We start from the raw sequence: 21477 nt of genomic DNA on the forward strand, positions 1-21477 counted from the left end.
TATATCACATTTTAGACCTGGAGTACATAACAAACCCAAAGATTCTTTTACCACAGAATACCAAAGCTTAATCCACACAGCAGGTAGCCATTTACTGGTGCAGCTTTTACATGAGTTGACAGATTACTGTATTTGCATTTTGTTGACTTTTAAGGTGTTAACCGCCCAGAAGGTACGATTAACTGGACTATAAAGTATATTGTTCCTGGCCACGTCAATCCCTGTTATTTTTATTTGTTTGTTTGTCTTTACAATCAAGCGGTGTATAAACATTTTAAGAAAGAAAACAAACGTAGGAAGTTCCATAGCTGAAACCCAGGAAAAGAGCGCGCGGGGGGGGGGGGGGGCTAAAATAATAACCCTCCAATACTGAGCTTGAGGGGACCGTTAGTATTGACGCTGTGTTAGGCAGCGCCCTATTCCTCCCCGCCTAATCATCATCATCATCATCAACCCGACGCCCCTCTTTGTACAAAAATAAACATTTGCGGCTGGTGGACAACCAAAATCTTAACGTCTCCCTTCACAAAAACACTGGGAGGGGGAGGGGGAATTACGCGTCATTTTCTCCTCTCCGCCAATCCCGCGGCGCTCTCCTGTTTAGTCCCGCCCACGCGTTATTTTGACGTCTCTGACCGTTGGCGCCGTTGGTCGCGAGCGCTCGGCTGCTCGCCTCCTTCGAGTAGGAGGAGCCAAAATGGCGGCTAAGGTGAGTGGTTCCCCTCGTGCTTATCATCCTACCTTCTGCCCTCTCCCCTCCCAGGAAAGGCTTCGTGAGGCGCCCTCCTTTTGAGTGGGCAGTTCTTAAACGGCACAGATGACACACAGGGTGAGCTTTTCCCTTCGTTTAAAGGATGCCTTAACTTTCTTGAATGCGGTCGTGAAGATGCGAGGGGCGCCTGAGCATGTGCAGAGCGCCCCCGCTTCCATGCCTCATAGCATGTATGGCCCAGCTTTCCTCCGTTCTCCAGGTAGCCTCAAGGTAGTGGGCACGGTTTCTTTCTTCCCCTCCCTCTGCCTTCTCCCCCACACCCAGTGTCATTTGAATCTCCACAAACAACCCTGTGAGATAGCTCAGGCTCTTAAGAGACAATACTCGGCCCAGTGAGGACCCTGGTCTCCTAGGGGCTAGTCTAACACCCAGCTTTTCCACGCCAGGGTGGCCAAGGACTGGTGGGAGTTGTAGTCCAAATCATCTGGACAACTCCAGGTTGGGAAAGGCTGCAACCACCATGCTGCTCAGCTGGTGGAGCTCGGTGTGGCTTGGCAATGCATTGTTATTGTTATATTATTACTATGTTTTCTTTGGGTTGTTTAACAGTAACAGTCACAGAACTACATCGCACTACAGTGGAACCTCGGGTTGCGGATGTAATCCGTGACAGAGGCACGTCCGCAACCTGCAGCATTCACGTCTGCACACGTGCGTGATGCGACTTGACAGTTCTGTGCTTGCACGAAGTGCAATTTAGCGCTTCTGCACAAGCAGTGAAACCCAGAAGTAACCCTTTCCAGTACTTCCGGGTTTCCCGCAACCTGAAAACACATAACCCGAAGCGTCTATAACCCAAGGTACCACTGTGCTCCCCACTTTGGCACAGCTGAAATGAATAGGACTTTGGGTAACCAGGAATGGATCCATGAACTGTCTGACTGTGTGGAACTCGTATTCAGTTATGACACTATATATATATATATATATATATATATATATATATATATATATATATTTTCTGGGCTCGGAATTCTCTTATTCGATCTCTCTTGCATCTGGCTCTGGCTGGTGGATTTATCGGGTCCCATTCTGCCTGCCTTTGCTCTTAAAAAGTCCCAACTCTGAAAAAGAAAAGTCCCAACTCTGCTTCTTTCCTACTGCTGCAGCTTCAAGCGAGGAAATCTTAAGTGCTCTCAGGTTCTTATAAAGCTGCTGTTGAGTTTCAGGCATAGTCCTGAAAACGAAAGCGTGTCTGAGCAGGTGCAGAGTGCTGCCTCCTGTGTCCACTCTGTTCTCTCGCTTTCCTTCTACTCCCTAGTGGGAAAATGTGTAGCAGTTCTTAGAACTAAGGTAAAGGTAAAGGTACCCCTGCCTGTACGGGCCAGTCTTGACAGACTCTGGGGTTGTGCGCCCATCTCACTTAAGAGGCCAGGGGCCAGCGCTGTCCGGAGACACTTCCGGGTCACGTGGCCAGCGTGACATTGCTGCTCTGGCGAGCCAGAGCCGCACACGGAAACGCCGTTTACCTTCCCGCTGGTAAGCGGTCCCTATTTATCTACTTGCACCCGGAGGTGCTTTCGAACTGCTAGGTTGGCAGGCGCTGGGACCGAGCAGCGGGAGCGCACCCCGCTGCAGGGATTCGAACCGCCGACCTTTCGATCGGCAAGTCCTAGGCACTGAGGCTTTAACCCACAGCGCCACCTGCATCCCCGTTCTTAGAACTGCTGGACATTAAATACTAGTTAAGATGAGGAAAGTATCTGAACATGTGTGGTTCCATCTCCATCTTGTTCTTCTGAATAACTGCTGAATAACATACAAATCTCGAAATTGAGTGATGATCTGTGATCAGACTTTTCAAATAGAGAAAAAAGCTTCAAACCCAGGTCTTAAATTATTGGGGATCATGCTAAAAGTTAAATGTTTTCATCACATTTATAATATGGTATGCACCTTAAAACATCTTAAGATTACACCCAAATCTAAAAGTACAAACAACCTAAAAGTTGTTTGTACTTCTGTAAGCCCTCTTGTGTTTGGATGGTGTCATTTTTTGCTATATGGGATCCACAATCAAAGAATGAGTTTGCTATTAGCATATAGCAAGAGTGGCTAAGTTGCAGCATGCAGACTGGATCTATTCCTCCCCAAAAGGATGGGTAAATGGGTATGTCCTCCAAGATCCCCAGCGATTTGGCAATTTAAGATGAAAAATAATAATCTTAATGTAATTCCCACTGTAGTGTTGTGGAATTTCCTCTGTGGGACTGGAAGGGCTGCCAGCTTTCCAAAAAATGTGTGCCTCTGGTTCAGCATACCTTGCAAAGGCACCACTTGTCTCTCGAGCACCACATAATGCACTTGTAAGGAACTGATCTTTGAGTGGCAGCTCCTCACATTCTGGAGCACCCTGCCCATTGACAGCAGGCAGGCACTTTCATTGAACACTTTTTGGTGCCTACAAAAAACTTTTTGTTTTAGTCAAACTGGCTCTTACTCATTTTGCATTTTTATAAACCTTTTAACAATTATTTTTATTGACAATTTTAATGTATATTTTATATTATTTGTAAAGGTTTTGCTTACAGTTAAGTGGTATGAAAATTTTGTTAAGCAAATAAATCAGAGCTTTCCAAACTGTGTGTCGTGACATGTTCATGTATCAGCTGCAGTGTGTAGGTGTGTCATGCGAATGCAGCTCGCTCTCCTGCCGGGGCTGGAAAAGGGTTAGTTTAACCTCCGGTTTGCTAGTAAAACTGAATTACTGTGTTTCAAAATGATGCATGTCTAAAAAATGTGTCACTAAAATGAAAAGTTGGGAAAGCTCTGAAATAAAAATAGTGTGGGGCATGAAGGTCATAGTGTTCAGGAAACAGGAAGGTGCACTTCTTCCTGTTTCCCGAGCCCTGAAACATTATTTTAATGGTACCACACCAGGGGGAGAAGAGGCTCTCTTTGCAAGGTAAGTGAGGGTTTTCAATCCCCAGCACACTTCTTGGGTCCTCTCCTCACAGCCCAGCGATGGAAGCAAAGCTCTCCTGCTCCACTGCTAATCAGTGGAAGAGCTGTGTGGGCCAATGCTATCTGCCTGTGTGAGTGAATGAATGTGTGAGCCTCCCTTTGTGTATACAGTGGTATCTTGGGGCCTCCTGCTGCCGCCGTGCCGCCAAAGCACAATTTCTGTTCTAATCCTGAAGCAAAGTTCTTAATCTGAAGCATTATTTCTGGGTTAGCAGAGTCTGTAACCTGAAGCGTATGTAACCTGAAGCGTATGTAACCCAAGGTACCACTGTACAGTGGTACCTCAGGTTACAGACACTTCAGGTTACAGACTCTGCTAACCCAGAAATAGTACCTCAGATTAAGAACTTTGCTTCAGGATGAGAACAAAAATCACACAGCGGCAGCAGGACACCCCATTAGCTAAAGTGGTGCTTCAGGTTAAGAACGGACATCCAGAACGAATTAAGTTCTTAACCCGAGGTAACACTGTATGTGGTATGTGTATTGGCCATTTAGGCCAAGCCCATAGATGGCATGCTGCCCTCAGAGGGTTGACAAAACTTCAATGAGCTCCTCAAGCCAAAAAAAAAAAAAAAGGCTAGCCACCCTGTAGTTAAATGTTGCTCCAGTTTGAGCCCTCCGAAATGCAGCTAAAACAAAGTCATCCCCTGAGGCAGGATCTGGCTGAGCCTTGCCATTTTAATAGTTCTTTTCTGAATAAATCTTTCTTTTCAATAAACTGATTCAAAATAATTACTGGGCAGTGAAGTGATGTACAGTATCATTTTGTTAGTCGTTGCACAGTTGACTTCAGTAGACCTTCCAAAGCAGAGCAATTAGTGTCATTCAAGAATTGAGCTAATTCCAAAAGTCACAGCACAGTTCCTAGCCCTTTAAGTAGAGTGGAATGTGTGTTATAATACATACAGCTTTGTTTAACAGTTTGAATTTAAAAAAAACCAAAACACTCCCACACAGTGTGCCCACTGAGTGCTGCTGTTTCCAAACATGTTTGTCATGTGACAAAATAGACATTTGAGCAATTTTGACACAACAGTGCACAAGAGCATAACTATTTTTTATTCTACAGCCACCTGAGGAAATGACAGTGTGTGAAACATCTATTCCTCTCCCAGAGCTTCAGTTTCCAGAGTTCCCTGGGAAGAGGGATTGATTTTAAACTGCTCTGGGCATTGTCAACCTGTGAGGAGAATAGGGGTTTCCTAATGATTCTCAGCACCCATAGCAAACTACAGTTCCTGCAATTCTTTAGACTCATTAGATGACCTTGTTGAGGACTGGAATAACCGGCTGTTGGCAGCCATTGATGAGATCGCGCCTAAGCGCCCTCTGCGACCCCCCGTCGAAACCGGGCCCCTTGGTTTACTGAGGAGCTCCGGAAAATGAAGCGGGATCTCAGACGGCTAGAGTGAGTATGGCGATGGACTCGTGACGGAGCCTCAAGAACATCTTATAGGGCGCTTATGAAAACCTATGAGATGGCTATGAAAGCTGCTAAGAAATCTTACTTTGCAGCTTCCATTGCATCCGCTAGCCCTCGCCCGGCACAACTTTTTAGAATAATTAGATCAATAACGTCCTTAGGAGGACAACCAAATTTAAGCACAAATTCGACCCACAGCTGTGAGGCATTCGCGAGCTTTTTTGCGGAGAAAGTCCTGTTGCTCCGCCGTGACCTCCCTGCCAATTTAGATACAGTGACTGAACTGGAGGCCCCTCGACTGACTTCAGGTCCAGTGTTGGACCATTTCGATCGAATACTCCCTGCTGATGTGGATAGATTCCTCCACGTTAGTAGGCCCACCACCTGCCTCCTTGATTCGTGCCCGTCTTGACTGATTAGGGAGTGTCCAGATGTTGCACGGACCCCCCTGATTGAAATTATCAGTTTGTCCCTTGACACGGGAACATTCCCAGGGGAACTGAAGGAAGCAGTGGTATGTCCACTCTTAAAGAAAACTTCATTAGATCCCTTAGACCTATCCAATTACCGCCCAGTTTCAAATCTTCCATATCTGGGTAAGGTAATTGAGAGAGTGGTTGCTGAACAGCTTGGTAGGTTTCTGGAGGAAACATCGGCTTTAGATCCATTTCAGTCCGGTTTCCGTCCTGGTTTTGGGACGGAGACGGCTCTGGTTGCCCTAACAGATGATCTCCGTAGACAGCTGGATCGAGGCAGGTCAGGACTGGTGATCCTTTTAGATTTTTCAGCAGCCTTTGACATGGTTGATCATGATCTTCTGGATCACCGCCTCGCAGACGTGGGGATACAGGGCATAGCCCGTAACTGGCTGTGCTCTTTTATCTCTGGTCGGGGACAGAGGGTGGCACTAGGGAGGGAAATGTCGTCGCGCCACTCCTTGGTGTGTGGAGTGCCGCAGGGCGCAATCCTCTCCCCGATGCTTTTTAACATCTTTATGCCCCCCCTTGCCCAGATTATCAGGAGCTTTGGGCTGGGCTGTCACCAATATGCTGATGACACTCAGCTCTATCTGCTGATGGATGGCCACACTGACTCGGCCCCGAACACACTGACCAGATGTTTGGAAGCTGTGGCTGGATGGTTTCGTGGGAGCCAATTGAAACTAAATCCTTCGAAGAAAGAGGTCCTATGGCTGGGTCAGGATGGCATGGGGATGAGGGACCAACTCCCTTCTCTTGCGGGGGCCCAATTAGTGCCATTGCCTTCCGTTAAGAGTTTGGGTGTAATCCTTGACCCCTCCCTTTCCATGGAGGCGCAAGTTACAGCAACAGCCAAGGCGACATTTTTCCACCTTCGCCGCATCAAGCAGTTGGTCCCTTACCTTTCCCGCCCCGCCCTGGCCACAGTGATCCATGGTCATCTCCAGGCTTGACTACTGTAATTCGCTCTACGCGGGGCTGCCCTTGAAGCTGACCCAGAAACTCCAGAGGGTGCAGAATGCTGCAGCGAGACTCCTCATGGGGTCCCTGCCATGGGAGCATATTCACCCAGTGCTTTTCAAGCTGCACTGGCTCCCGGTGGAGTACAGGGTCAGATTTAAGGTGCTGCTTTTGACCTTTAAAGCCCTTCACGGCCTAGGACCCTCGTACCTACAGGACCACCTCTCCCGGTATGCCCCACGGAGCGCCTCAAGGTCCATAAATAGCAACACCCTTGTGGTCCCGGGCCCTAAGGAAGTTAGATTGGCTTCAACCAGGGCCAGGGCCTTTTCAACTCTGGCTCCGGCCTGGTCTGCCTCACGAGACCAGGGCCCTGCAGGATCTGATTTCTTTCCGCAGGGCCTGTAAGACAGAGTTGTTCCGCCTGGCCTTTGGCTTGGAGCCAATTTGATTCCCTCCCTCTCTTTCTTTTTTCTTTTCCTTCTTCTGTGATGAGGCTACATTTTAATATTTTAATGTTTCAGTATTTTAATGTTGTATTTAAGTTGTAATCATTTAACTTGTTTTTATTATTGCTTGTAAGCCGCTCTGAGCCCAGCCTTAGCTGGGGAGGGCGGGGTATAAATAAAAATTATTATTATTATTATTAATTCTTTGGGGGAAGCCATGGCTGTTCAAGTGGCATCATAGTGTTTTAAACGTATGATGCAGATGTGGCCTTTATCCTGCCACAACTCTTTCATACTTGTGGCTTTGGAAGATACAAGTTAAGTTGCAGAGTGGGTATCTGGGCAGAGAGTACTTTCACATGCTTTCTGTCCTTCATCCCTTAAGTACTTACTTCATTATTCGGCTCTCCCAAGAAACATAAAATGTGAATTTATTTCCTCTAGCTATAAATTACATATTCGAGTTGCAGCCACTCTTATGCACCTTAACATCAAAAGAGCAGAGAAATATCCTATCTTGTAGGCCAATTCTGGATACAGGGATACATTTTTATCACACTTGATATTTAAATGACTAGATAAAATTTGGCTGAGAGCATTTTATCACTTTATAAGTCAGATTCTGAACGTTTACCACATTTATCACACATGCGCCTTCTCCTGAGTTAATCATTTCATTCTGCTGTATTCTTCCTAATACTCTTTCTATGCTCCTGCTCATTAATGTTCAGTGACTTCAAAGTGTGAGAGTTAATTGCTCTTAGGGGATGGGCAATACTCTCCCCTTTTCTGCATGCTTAAAAAAAAAGAAAGAAATCACACAGTTGACAGTCCTGGTATAATTTCAGAATGCCATTTTCTTTTGTGCTTTTCCATCAAATATCTAATTTTTGCATTTTTCTTTCTCCTCCCCCCCCCCCCTGTGCTTCATTTGTCCGCCCCTCTGTCTATTCCTGCAACACGGTCAGTTTGCTTCATTATCTGTTTCTTTTTCTGCTGTAGCTAGCTTGATACTTTACATTCCAAATGAGGAGCATTTGTCCCTCCAGATGTTGCCAGACTACAACTCTTATCATCTCATGTTTCAATCCTTTTTAATATTTTATTTTTAAATTGTTGTAGCCCACCTGGGCCTCAACATGGAGAAATCAAATAAATAATAATGTTGATATGTGTAAAAGATCACCAGAAATGCATTCTGTTGGGAGGAGACTTTAATCCACAAATTAGTTAAACTTGGTGTCCTTAGATTCAACTATTGGCTCCATTCCTCAATGGCTGTATTTGCATATCACTGTAAACCATGGTTAATGGTTTGACAAACAAATTTCATCGTGAAGCCAGGTATTGGTTGCTGCCTTGCCAATTATGGTTTGAGTGAAACAAACCACAATTCTCAGTTCATGCATAACACTAAGTCAGAGATTTTGGCTTGTTGATCACACGCGGAAAAAATGAAAGTGCATGTGATATCAACATTATTGGTAAGTCATTAGCAGTGGTTTGCGATGATGTCTGAAATGGGCTAGTGTGGGAATTAATAAATACAACACAGTAATAAAACCTTCATTAAAATCCAGTACAGCTTCCTTAAGTTGTAACGTGACTATGGGGCTTATCAAGCATTAACTCATGATAAAAAATGCAGTAAAAATGGTTTGTTATGCTAATTCACCTCCAGTGGCATTTTATCCTTAAAGAGGTAAGAGCATAAGACATTTCCTGGTAGGAATGAAATTGATTATTAGAGGGGAAGAGGAGATGCAGCACTTGGAGGAAGTAGTTTCCAGAGATGCAACATAATAGGGAATGGATAGCATATTGCAGAGAGAAGGTAACTGACACAAGCTGCATACATAGTATCTATTTAAAGTACATAACTTCCCTGAAAGAATCCTAGAGACTAGTTTATTAAGTGTGCTAGTAATTGCAGCTCTGAGAAGTAAACTATAGTTCCCAGAATTCTTTGTGTTAAGCCATGTGCGTTAAATGTATGGTGTGTGTGCATATTAATTTGTAGAATTCACTGCCACAATAAAATGTGGTGGCTGTTGGCTTAGAAGGCTTTCCAATGACAATTTCATAGGCTATCATTTCCATTCAGTATATATTGAGTAGCAGTAAGTACTATTAGAGGGACATGGGTGGTCCTGTGGGTTAAACCACAGAGCCTAGGACTTGCCAATCAGAAGGTCAGCGGCTCGAATCCCCGTGAGTGGGTGAGCTCCCGTTGCTCGGTTCCTCCTCCTGCCAACCTAGCAATTCGAAAGCACGTCAAAGTGCAAGTAGATAAATAGGTATTGCTCTGGCGGGAAGGTAAATGGCGTTTATGAGCGTTGCTCTGGTTTGCCAGAAGTGGCTTAGTCATGCTGGCCACATGACCCGGAAGCTGTACGCCGGCTTCCTCAGCAAGTAAAGCGAGATGAGCGTTGCAACCCCAGAGTTGGCCATGACTAGACCTAATGGTCAGGGGTCCCTTTAAGTACTATTGCAGAGCAACACTGGATGAAAGTTCCTGTTTTCTTGCCCAGCTGCTTAACTCTCTGGAAGCAGTTGGTAGAGCATAAGACTCTTAATCGCAGGGTCATGGGTTCAGGCCCCACACTGGGCAAAATATTCCTGCATTGCAGGGGGTTGGACTAAATCAGGAGTCAGCAAACTTTTTCAGCAGTTCACTGTTCCTCAGACCTTGTGGGGGGCGGACTCTATTTGAAGGGAAAAAATGAACGAATTCCTATGCCCCACAAATAACCCAGAGATGCATTTTAAATAAAAGCACACATTATACTCATGTAAAAACACCGGGCAGGCCCCACAAATAACCCAGAGATGCATTTTAAATAAAAGGACACATTCTACTCATTCCTGGACCGTCTACTGATTCCCAGACCATCCACAGGCCAGACTTAGAAGATGATTGGGCCGGATCTGGCCCCCGTGCCTTAGTTTGCCTATCCATGGACTAGGCTAAATGGTCCTTGTGGTCCCTTCCAACTCTACATTTCTGTGATCAGGCTTCACAGATTGTTGGTCTAATTGAGCAATGCTCTTCCACTCTTTTCCATGTTTTTTGGTCTTCTTGAGGTCTCAAAACTTTGACCTTTTTAATGAATATATATTTTAAAACGTTCTTGCTATATTCTGTAAACGCCATTTGAGCATTAGAGAGCAGACTTCTGTGTAGCGTCCTCATTCATGCCTATACCTTTAAGGCAGTTTTGCTCCCACTAAATGTTATTAAATATGAACATAGGAAGCTGTCTGATATTGAGTGAGGCCTTGGGGGTCCATCTAGTTCAGCATTGTCTACACTGATTGCAGTGGTTCTCTAGGCTTTCTTTCTCAGCCCTGCCTTTAAGACATCAGGGATTGAACCTGTGACCATCTGCATACAAGACAGATGGTCTCCCACTGAGATGTGTCCCTTCCTTCATCTTGGGAGATATTTTAGGTATTTTTTAATTCTAAGGATTTCTACAGTGATCCTGCATTTTACCAGCACTTTATTGCAGCAGACCATGCATAATGCATCTTCAGTGTACACATGGTGCTTCACAGTGACAAATATTTTTTTAAATGTGAGTCCCTGCACCAAGAAGCTTAGGACCACATCACAAGTAATATTCCTGAAAAGCGTATTTTAAGGAAACAGTTCAATAAATTATAGTAAGCAACTTCCTTGGTACCCAAAAATGATTAGTTTGAACAACCTGAACATTTGCAATTTGGAAACCTTTTCTAAACCTACCGCCGCCCCCTTGCAGTGAGAATGTTCATGTTTCTTAAAATGCTTTTGTATACATTTTTTTCAATTCTGTATTTTCCTATATCAGATGTATGAAAAACAATAATTTATTGTGCTTATACTCTTTAGCAGACTTAGCCGGTTAATGGATATTGTTGTTGAACTTGGTCTGAATATTGATGAACATGTGCATTTATTCATTCATTCATTTATTTGCTATTCAGCGATTAAGCTTCTTTCTTGCTTTCTTTTGGCCTCTACCCACCCACCCCCCGGCCCCAGATAGCAAAATGGGTGGCTTTTCCTACAGCCTTGGCAGGTGCATCTATTGTACATGCTGCATCTGAAGAGGAACCAGAATCTCGTCGCATGAAGGCACATCAGGTAGGATTAGTATGACCTCTTTAAAAATTGAATGAGCAGAAGCACCTAGGTGCAGTGAAGGCTTTCTTCTGAATTTTGTTTCACAGGAAACAGAACTATATAATAGAATGCAACAAGTGATATAGTAAAATAATAATAATAATGTTGTGATGATGATGATTCTCGATGCTGCATCACTTACCATTGCAGATGATCCAGAAATGGAGGACTGAAAAGATAAGCTAATGCAAATATGTGATATAATACATAATATAATTTAAAGCTGAAGAGGAGCATTCCTTCTATAGTTTCAATGTTCATTTGTTGAGAACTGTTTCTTATGTAGCCAAGGTAGTACCGCTCCCACAAGAAGGGGATACCCTCAAGTTTTGGAGAACCCAAAGGTTTGCATTTTAAAACAACCTGGGAGAGGGAGAGCCCAATAAGGACTGAGTGTGTGCTCGATGTCTACACAAATGCTAAGTGATAGGGAGGGTATGGAACACCAGGGGCAGAGGCTATGCAGTGCAGCAGCTGGAATATTGAACAGCAGCACTCCACAGTGCAACATTTTTTTTTGCAAGTCCCACTTGGAAGACTGAATCATATTTGTACTTAAATTTACTGTGGCTTTTGTATTAATGCATAGGGGTTTTTTTTGGGGGGGGGGAGAGATTTGGTTTGCTTTCATCTTTGCTTTATTTATGCTTGATTGTTATCAATCTAGGTATGATGAACTTAAGAAGAGGGCAGTATACTGCAGCAACAAGCTCCACTACCATCTCTTGACCTCAACACATTCATCATATCTTGTGTACAGAGCCTACATATATACACTCTAACGTCTCCTGCACTCTGTACATTAGGTACACAGAGTGCATAGAGACCAGCATGAGGGCCTGCTACTGTGCTCCAGCTCCCTACTCTACATATTCTTTGTGTAGGGCTAAAGAAGATTATGTTCTTGATTTCCACCCCACTTGGAGGCTTAAAACTTAGGACAACTGCTGCTGACATATGGTCCAAAGCACAGCAGTCACATTGGACAAGGTGTTCTGTGCGACTTGGAAGTGTTCATACAAGAGTGAGCCTTCCCATCTGCACCATGAAGCTGGTGGTAATCTGCACCACCATTTGCACTGCTCAAGGGTGATGGAGATAGCACTAGGCCAAGGGTATCCAATATGGTGCCTTCCAGGTATTGTTGGACTAAAACTTGCTTCACAGCCACTAGCCATGCTGGCTGGGGCTGCTGGGAGTTGGCATCTGACAATATCGGGGGGGGGGGCACACTGGCTACACCCGCAGTAGACCAGTGGTTCTCAAACTGTGTTCTGAGGGAACTTTAGGTTTGTCAATGAGAAAGTTGGTAATGGCTGGCAAGCTTCACTGAAAAACTGCTTGTCTGCCACTACCAATTTCTCCTGCAGATGTAGTGGGGTTTTGGATGCATTTGAAAGACAACTCTTGGTTCATTCAAGTTAGGTGCTAGCTCAGCTGATCATAGTACCCCAGAACACAACCCTGAACCCTGTGCTGCGTACAGGTATTATGTGGTAGAGATGGTTATAGCTCAGTGACAGAGTATCTGCTTTCTGTGCAAAAGGTCCCAGGTTCAGTCCCCATCATTTCCAAGTAGGGCTGGGAGAGACCCTATCTGAAACTATGAAAAGCCATTTCCAGTCAATGTAGACAATACTGAGCTAGATGGACCACTTTCTATGTTCCTAAATGTGCTGGGGACCTCAACAGCCATGTTGAAATGGAAGGAATTCTCTGAAAGTAGAATCCACTACATTAGATGACTTAAGCTCAGATCCCTGTGTGTGTGTCATTTCCCTGATCATCCATATCCATGGCAAAATGTCGGGGTCAACTTACTGGCACTTAATGACCATACATGCCTACTTACACACAGAAGTCTTTGGATCTACCCTTTTATCCAGTAGATGTTAGTATCCAAAGTAGTTGTGGATGTAGAACAACTCTTCTATTCATGCAAGTCTTGTACTACACAGGCAAATTTTGCTGGATTGAGGCCATGGATAAAATAATCCCATTCCAAGTATGTGGATTGCCCCTCCCTTTTCATGGTTTTCCCAAGACAAGCTTTGTTATAACTCCTATCCTCCCCATTTCCTTCCAGCTTCCTATTTATAATGCACCACCTCTTAATTCAAGATACATTGATGAAAAGCCTGGCCGCTTGCAAAGTAGGATTTCATCAGTAAGAAACACAACAAGTTACTATGTCAATGGGTGCAAGGTAAGAATATTACTTAATTTAATAGATCAAGAATTCTCATACATGTCTTGCCATAAGTGAGCAATTGGATAAATTGGAGTCAGCATGGAATAAGATTTCTATTAGTTCAGTTCAGGATTTCCAGTGCATTTTGAGTTCAGAGTTCTTAGTCAAACCCTTAAGAAGAGAAGTAACATATTCAAACACTCTTAAAAAACCTTCTGCCTAGGAAGTTGTCCTTTTGGTAGAAGAAAGGTTAGGAGTAAGAATGATGTTCCTGCTTTAGGTTTGCTTTGTGTTATCTGGACCAACCTTTTTATGCCCACCAGTCAGTAATTTCTCTTTATTTTTGTTGTGTTGCAAAGCTTGGAGCGCAGTGACCTCTTGTGGTGTAAATTCAAAATAAATTTTCAGTGCCAAGTTTTGTTCACAAAACACCAGTGCAAAATAAACTGAAATGTATCATTGTGAAACACACAATATCTTTCCCACTGTGATGTCCCAAACTCTATTCCTTATTTGTTCCTGCAATATGTTATTTCAGATGAAATAAATAACAGGTGGTAGGGGAGGGAAAACTGAAGGGAAGGTGAAGGTAGGGGATTGGGGAGGAGTTTTCCAAAACATTTTGCCTCTTGTTGAAATCAATGAGAGGGCAGTAAATGTACCGTATTTTTCGCCCTATAGGACGCACCGTCCCATAAGGCGCACCTAGTTTTTTGGGGGGGAAATAAAGGGGGGGAAATTATTTCCCCCCCAGGCGCGGGGCTGGGGCAGGGGAGGCCCGAGCTTCCCCCGCCCCCAGTCCCCAACCAGGCAGCTCTCTGCAAGCCGTGGGAGCCCAGCGCTGGTTCCCGCTGCTTGCGGAGAGGTCCGCGAAGCCTGGACGCGCTGAGCTCAGCGTGCGCATGCTTCGGCATGCAGGCAACTCTCCGCAAGCAGCGGGAGCGCTCCCGCTGCTTGCGGAGAGGTCCACGAAGCCTGGACACGCTGAGCTCAGCGCGCGCAGGCTTCGGCATGCAGGCAACTCTCCACAAGCAGTGGGAGCGCTCCCGCTGCTTGCGGAGAGGTCCGCGAAGCCTGGAGAGCGAGAGGGGTTGGTGCGCACCGACTCCTCTCGCTCTCCAGGCTTCAGCGAAAGCCTGCATTCACCCCATAGGACGCACACACATTTCCCCTTCATTTTTGGAGGGGGGAAAGTGCGTCCTATAGGGCGAAAAATACGGTAATTTCTCCTTCTTGACACATTGCCAACATGCCATCAGAATGCTTCCTCTTTGGCCTCTCTGAGGTTGGAGAGGAATCAGCTGCAGACCTTTCTGCAACCACAGGCAAAAGACTTCCAACTACGGATCTTCCTTCTTGAGAGCAGACCTCTCTCTGTTTTCAGTCTGATGAAACTTTGGCCCCTAAGATATCCTCCCAGAGACTATAGGTGCAGAGTTAGGATCTACTACATATTTTAGAAAGTTGCACTATGCATTTGGATACCTCTTAAGATATCTTACCTAAGATATCTTTTGTGTGCTAGTTCCTAAGATCAAGGAGCAGTTTTTTGTTTATGTTTGGATACAGTTGAATGCCATTTTAAATCAAGATTGTGGACTGAACCTTTTAAAAAAGATTTTATGGTTTCTTGGAATTCCTGAGCACCAGGTAGAAGGCAGCTTGTCCTAAATAAAGAAATATAATACATAAGATGTCCACCTAAAAATTGGTGCTGATGCATAAGAATGTTTACATCTTCTGGTGGTGCTAGAAAATATGATGTATCGAAAAGGCTAAATCAGAAAACCTCAAACACCTTATAAATGTAGCTTGTGCTATACCAGTGGATTAATGCAATGAAATAACAATTTCCTGTTATGTTTGTCTATCAGTAGTTATGATGGAAGGCAAGGGGGATGTGTGTTTGTATTTTATTTTGTTTGTATTTATATCCCATCTGTTTGTCTGATAACAGGCAACTGAGACAGCTGACAACATGGGGAAATTAATGCACAATAAAATAATAGGATGTTAATCTTAACAGCAGATGGTTCAGAAAGGCTAAGTTTATTTATTATTTGTGGCCTGGATCCAAAGCACCATGTGACTAGTTTTGCATGCCCAAGTGTGTTTGGATATATGATTCACAAAAAGCAAACCCCCTCCCCCAAAAAAGGTATGGCAGACTTCTTCCAAAACAGAAGTTTCATAAGCACCTGGTGGGGGGGGGCTGCTCTTCAAAGGGGACATGTTCAAAATTCCACACACATATAAGGCCAAGTATCTTCTTGGATCCCAGCCATTATTCAGTTTGGAGTATATGTGGGAGGGGGAGTGATTTTTACACAGCCTTGCTCCCTCTGACATTGAATGAGTTGCTGTTGATAATGCAATGTGTATCACAGTGTAAATTAATAAATCTGCCTTTTGTTTTTCTCTAGCTGAATAATTTTCCTATGTAAAGAGATCAAAAGTTTCATATTGAATATATTGTACACTGCACATGCTATAGCAGAGTCACCATGTGGCACCCACAAAGGCCTTCCCCGGAACCCATGAGGTTCCCTGCTCCTCTGCTTGCTGAAATTAGGCTTGAAGTATTATTTTGTAGCCAATAGAAAAGGTTGTGGGGGTATTTGGTTGTGGGGTGTGTGTCATTGATAGTTTATCAGACTTACAAATGTGGCCACGGATCCAAAAAACCCTTGCTACAGTAATATTTTGCTATTGCTACAGTAATATTTTGCAGCATTGGGTACAGGGCATTAATAAAATATGGCACTATTTGCCCCCTACTTGCATAATATATACTGGTTCCAAATCCACAGAAGGAGCAGCACAGTAGGAGTCTCCTCCTGCCCCACCACCAAAGAAGTGATAGCTGTGACAAATTTGTCATTACCAGCTATTAGATTGTTGGGGAAAGTCATGGGCTCAATCCAACACTTGCTTTTCTCTTGCCCTGCCTAAGACGTGATGTTGTTATTGCTAATGTTGCTGGACTACAGCTCCCATCATCCTTGAGCATTGAGCATTCTAGATGGAGTTGGACACAGGTCTCCACCCCATTGTTAAGTGATTCAGGAACATTGCACTTAAATCTGCCTCTTTTCCACCTCCTCCATGTTCCACTTGCTGATCAGTTATACTAACTTCAAAGAGCTGAATTACAAAGTGGGAAAATTTCCAGTGTTTTGTCTCCAACTGTTTGTCGATGTGATTATTTGATAAATATTAGGAGTTTTTAAGACAGTTGCATAAATATCAGATGGAGAAAATTATATTTTACTTTGTTTGTGCAGGATGCTTATCTCTTTGTCAAAAATGGGATAATATCATCTGTACAGTTTGGAAAAGGTGAGTGAGTATGTGCAAAGCTTAAATCTTTCATTTCTTTGTTCTTGGCCATGCAAATTACAAACCTTCTTAAAATGAGGCGACATTCCAGATTTTCGTATAAATATTTTATATTTTCTTAGAAATATTTTGCCCCACTGTAAATACAGCACAGTTAACAAAGTCTGAATTTGTATGAAGTAATCATTTCTACATCTAATTACAAATAAATTATTATTTTTATTAATTCTTAGAAAATAATATTCAGGCTTAGCAAATCTTGCTTTTTTTTTTTTTTAAGATGCCTATGTTTACTTGAAGAATCCACCTCCAGAATTCCTTCCCAAAGTTGGTGTGATTACAGTTTCAGGACTGACTGGGCTAGTCCTTGCAAGAAAAGGTAAGGGATTACATGCTTATAAGTTACTGTTATTATTATTAGTATTAATTTATTAATCACCTTCTGTACAAACATGTCAAAACAATTCACATTAAAAACAGAAAAAAACAGTTTATAACTCATACACATAATCTCCCCCATTACATTTAAAACAAAACTAATAGAGTACAAAATACACACTTATGGCAAAGACCCATTAATCCAACTGGGAAAACATCCTAAAACAAAAAATAGTCTCTAGTTGTTTGCAGAAAGTGCAGATAGTGGGGCACCTGTTGTATCTCAACAAGAATGCTATCAAAGGAACAGGAGCCAGCCCAGGCAAGCTGTTTAATGAATGGGAAGAGGCACAAAATGTCTATCCCCCTCCATTAAATGTGTTTGTAGCAAGGTTTAACAGGGGTAGGGAGGCCCTTCACCTATGTCTTATACTGGGTTAGCAAGCTGCCCTGTGGCCTCCCCACCCCTGGTTAAACATTTTTGCAGTCAGGTTCAATAGAGGAAGGAGAGTGCTTTACAAAACAGTTTAGCAACAGGTGAGCAAGGAGAGGGAGCAGGTGGGTAAGATACAAAGGGAGGGAGGGTTAGTCATATGTTGGGGGAAGCCAGTTGATGAGGTGGGGTTGGTGAATGGAGGTGTGTGTGTGTGTGTGTGTGTGTGTGTGTGTGTGTGTGTTGCTTCCTTGCCACATTGGAATGTGGATCCTAATGCAGATGGTTACAAAGCTTGCTGTCCTGTGCACCTACCCCACTGTAAGTTTAATACATCCAAGTAGAATCATGAGGATGCATGCAATGGAACACATAGTACAGCCTTATGCCTAGTAGTCTGTAACTGTATCCAGATTCAGATGCTTTTGCAACCTCATTCCCATTAAGAACAGAAGAGATGGACAGTGTTGATACAGGCTGAAGATAGTTCACTTGACTGAATACTTGTCTATATAAAAATATTGCTTATACATTGGAAGCCAGTGTGGAGCCTAGCCTTCTCAATATGATTGTTTTTGCTTAATGTTGCTTAAATCAGAGATGGGCAACCCTCTAAATGTTGCTGGGCTACACAACCTGTCATCTTTGGGATAGGACCTTGTCATCATTGGCCATGCTGGCTGGAACTGATGAGAGCTGTAATCCAATAGCATCTGCAGGGCTGCAGGTTCCTGGTCACTGCCTTATATGGTTGATTGATTGATTTTGCAGGATCTAGATTTAAGAAGATTTGCTATCCCTTTGGACTCTGCACACTGGGCATATCTGTTTGCTATCCAGCTCAGTCAGTAATTATTGCAAAGGTGAGTTCTACTAAATGATGTATGAATGCTTTCCTTTTTATTGTTTAAAAATCTTGCCACTTGTTCATCACACTTTAGCATTTTAAACTGGAAAATTCTTTAAAGTTTAAAAGCACTAATAGATTGCTATCTATAATTGCGTTTGTTCTTTCTTTCACTGTTGGCTGCATCACAGTTCACTGGAGAAGTCTTGTTAGCCTTGCATATGCTACAGTATTTTTAAAACTGGTTGTTCAGTGCAATAACATTTCTAATATTAAACTAGGTAATAGGTGGAAAGGCCTATGCTGCAAGCCAGAAAACCTATGAAGCAATAGGATCACTATGGACCAAAAAGTCCACTACGGAAGTTCTACTCACCCAGGATAAAGATACTCAGGTAGGTTCTTTTCCAAAATCTACCCTTTAGCAGCATGGGCTAGTTATCTTTCTTTGATCTACATTGTGTTTGAAACACATGCATAAAAACAATAGTGTTGCAGATATCCAGCATCATTATTTTTCAGCCTTTGAACTTCCAAACGTGCAACAGATTTTTATATACTATATATAGTAAACTGGTTTGGAGACTGACAGATACTCTGCAATGTTAAGAGACATATTTTTGCTATTATTTGTGTGTATTTTAAAATATATTTTATTAAATTAAAAATAGTTATACAAAATTCTGCAAAACATAGAGTGTTATCAAACAGTATCTTGTGGCAATTATACATTGACCACATAAAATTATGGATCACTGTCAAACAAAAATAAGACATGAAGTAAAACCAAAATAAATAAACCATGGGCATATGAATGGATGGAAGGTAGTGACTAGAAATATTTATAGCATAGACATAATGGTTAAACAAAACAGGGTTATGAAACATGGACCCCATTACACCAATGGAAAGTATTTTAATGGGCACAATGACTATCAGCCATATTCATTTGTAAGCCAAGGAGGATCCTCAGCCAATTTGCTATTATTTTCTTATTTATGCACTGCTATCCATGTGCATGACATTTTACATAGCAATATTAAGCAAAAGACAAGCCACCAATCTGAGGGGGAAAGACTGTAGCACAGTCTCTGCGTTGAGAAGGTCCAGAATTGAATTCCTGGCATCTCCAGGGTTGGAAAAGACTCCTATCTTAAACCTTGTAGAGCAGTACTTGCCAGCCTGGTGTCTTCCAGATGCTTTGCACCAGAGCTGGGGCTGGGGAAGTGGGCAGCAGAGGGCACCAGATTGCTGAAAGCTAATGTAGGCAATACTGGGTGATGGATCATTGATTTGACTCTAGTATAAGGCAACTTCCTATGTTACAAGGAGTGTTCTGCCTAAATTTAGATTTGGCAATATCAGGCTAATTTTACAATTTAGTCATTATTTCAACAGCAGCAAGTACTTAGAGCAGTTCCAGGAACAGACCATATTGTCTCAGAAGCTCGGAAGATAGCCCTTGAATCAGAAGAAAAGGTGAAATCATCACAAATGCAATTTCATGCAGAGAAGACACTTCCGCAGACAGATTCTGTTCCTTTGATAGCTGAAGCGAAACCGCCAAGTGTGAGATCAGGTATGAATAACCAGGAACTGTCCTGAAGATCTTAAGTGGCAAGACAGTGCCAAACACATATACACACTAACACCTTTTTTATACTTAACAGATGTGATGAAGGCAACAAAGTTTAAACCAGACCCCAGCCTCATGGACCATGGCCAGTCCAGCCCAGAAGATGTGGATATGTACAGTACCAGAAGCTAACAGATCACAAACTCCCAAAACTTTTGGATTACAATAATGATGGGACATTAAAATGGGGAAAGTTGTGATCTATATGGTGGTATTTGATCAGGTAATTCTTCAACCTGATCTTTAACTGCACAACCAGTTCACTCACCCTTCCTTTCCACTTATCATTTTTTCCCCTATTACTTATTGCCACAAGTGTTCTTTTAATTTTTGGAAATCACGAGACAGCCAAAGGGTTTCAGATGAGATTGTCATTGTCAAGCTGGCTATTAATGTAAATCACTTGGAGAAACAGATTTCTGTGCCACTCTTGCACAGATAATGAAGTGATAATGAAAAGAGAAATATTTAAACTTCTTTTCCTTGGGCTTATCTTTAGTCCAGGAGATGTGGCTGCTCAACACTGTAGCACTTTGCTAATATGCTGGCCTTTAAAATCTTGCTGTCATTCAGAGGAAAAGGGGGAAACATATTGATAACTATAGTTTATGGATATATAGGTATATATATAATTAAAAATGCATTTCCCAAACTGCTTGCTGTGGAGGTGTTTTGGTAGCTTCATACAGGACATGAATTTTCATCTGCTTTCTGCAGTCCTTGTGTAGTGGCGAAGCGGGAATTTGCATATAAACCCAGCAGATGATACCGAGGCTATGTTCGCAGTTGTGAACGCAGGTATCTTCCTATTTCTCCACTTCCAGCCTCTGGAGCTGATTAGTCCTGTCAGGTTTTTTATTTGACCTCAATTCCACTTTGGCCAAGTCACACCCATCTAGTCTATTCCTGATACAAAATCGGATGAAGTTGCGCCTGAGTCAAAAATATCTACCAAAGAGAGCCAGCCAAAAAAGGCATACAGGATTAAACAACAGGGTGCTTCTGAGCACATTCTGAGCCAACACATTTGTTTTTCATACTAAAACTGAAGTGAGCGCACAATCCTTTCACACACAATGCCACTCCTGGTTAGCTTTCTGCAATGCAACAGCCTAACTTGGGGTGTCATTTTGTCATTGCTATAATTAAAATAGTTGCTGAAACTCTAGCTGATCTACTGAAAAGTCACTCTGGGGTCTACTAGTAGATACTGATCTACTTTCTGCCGCCCCCTGCTTTATGTGAGTACTGGGACGTTTCCTTGATTCTCCAGTATTGGTGATATAGCAACAAGCCATGTGACACAAATGTCATGATACTGCTTTGGGTAAGGGTAGGAAAAGTGCAAGACCACAGGAACATAGGAAGCTGAGTCAGACAATATGGTCTCTTTGGTTCAGATTGTGTACCCTGGTTGGCAAAAGCTATCCAGGTT

At 43.0% G+C, this 21477-nt stretch overlaps 1 protein-coding gene across 3 annotated transcripts; it reads left to right on the plus strand.

Moving 5' to 3' along the window:
- Positions 1-605: 605 nt before the first annotated feature.
- Positions 606-20694, plus strand: APOOL (apolipoprotein O like). Of its 3 annotated transcripts, none has more exons than XM_083722511.1 (9): positions 606-709; positions 11078-11179; positions 13305-13424; positions 16694-16748; positions 17029-17127; positions 18331-18422; positions 18688-18801; positions 19805-19985; positions 20077-20694. In XM_083722511.1, exons 1-9 carry the CDS (start codon positions 698-700, stop codon positions 20172-20174), a joined length of 873 nt encoding a protein of 290 aa, XP_083578637.1. In that variant the 5' UTR covers positions 606-697; the 3' UTR covers positions 20175-20694. The 3 variants fall into 3 exon arrangements, with proteins under 3 accessions (XP_083578637.1, XP_083578639.1, XP_083578638.1); XM_083722513.1 differs by having other exon boundaries at positions 19808-19985; XM_083722512.1 differs by lacking the exon at positions 606-709 and adding an exon at positions 724-829.
- Positions 20695-21477: the final 783 nt, after the last annotated feature.

Source organism: Podarcis gaigeae (assembly GCF_964106915.1).
Source record: "Podarcis gaigeae genome assembly, chromosome: Z".
Lineage (NCBI taxonomy): Eukaryota > Metazoa > Chordata > Lepidosauria > Squamata > Lacertidae > Podarcis > Podarcis gaigeae.

Coding starts and splice junctions, on each gene's coding strand:
- APOOL (XM_083722511.1), top strand. Junction 18,423..18,687: donor AGTCAGTAATTATTGCAAAG/GTGAGTTCTACT, acceptor ATATTAAACTAG/GTAATAGGTGGAAAGGCCTA. Junction 19,986..20,076: donor ACCGCCAAGTGTGAGATCAG/GTATGAATAACC, acceptor TATACTTAACAG/ATGTGATGAAGGCAACAAAG.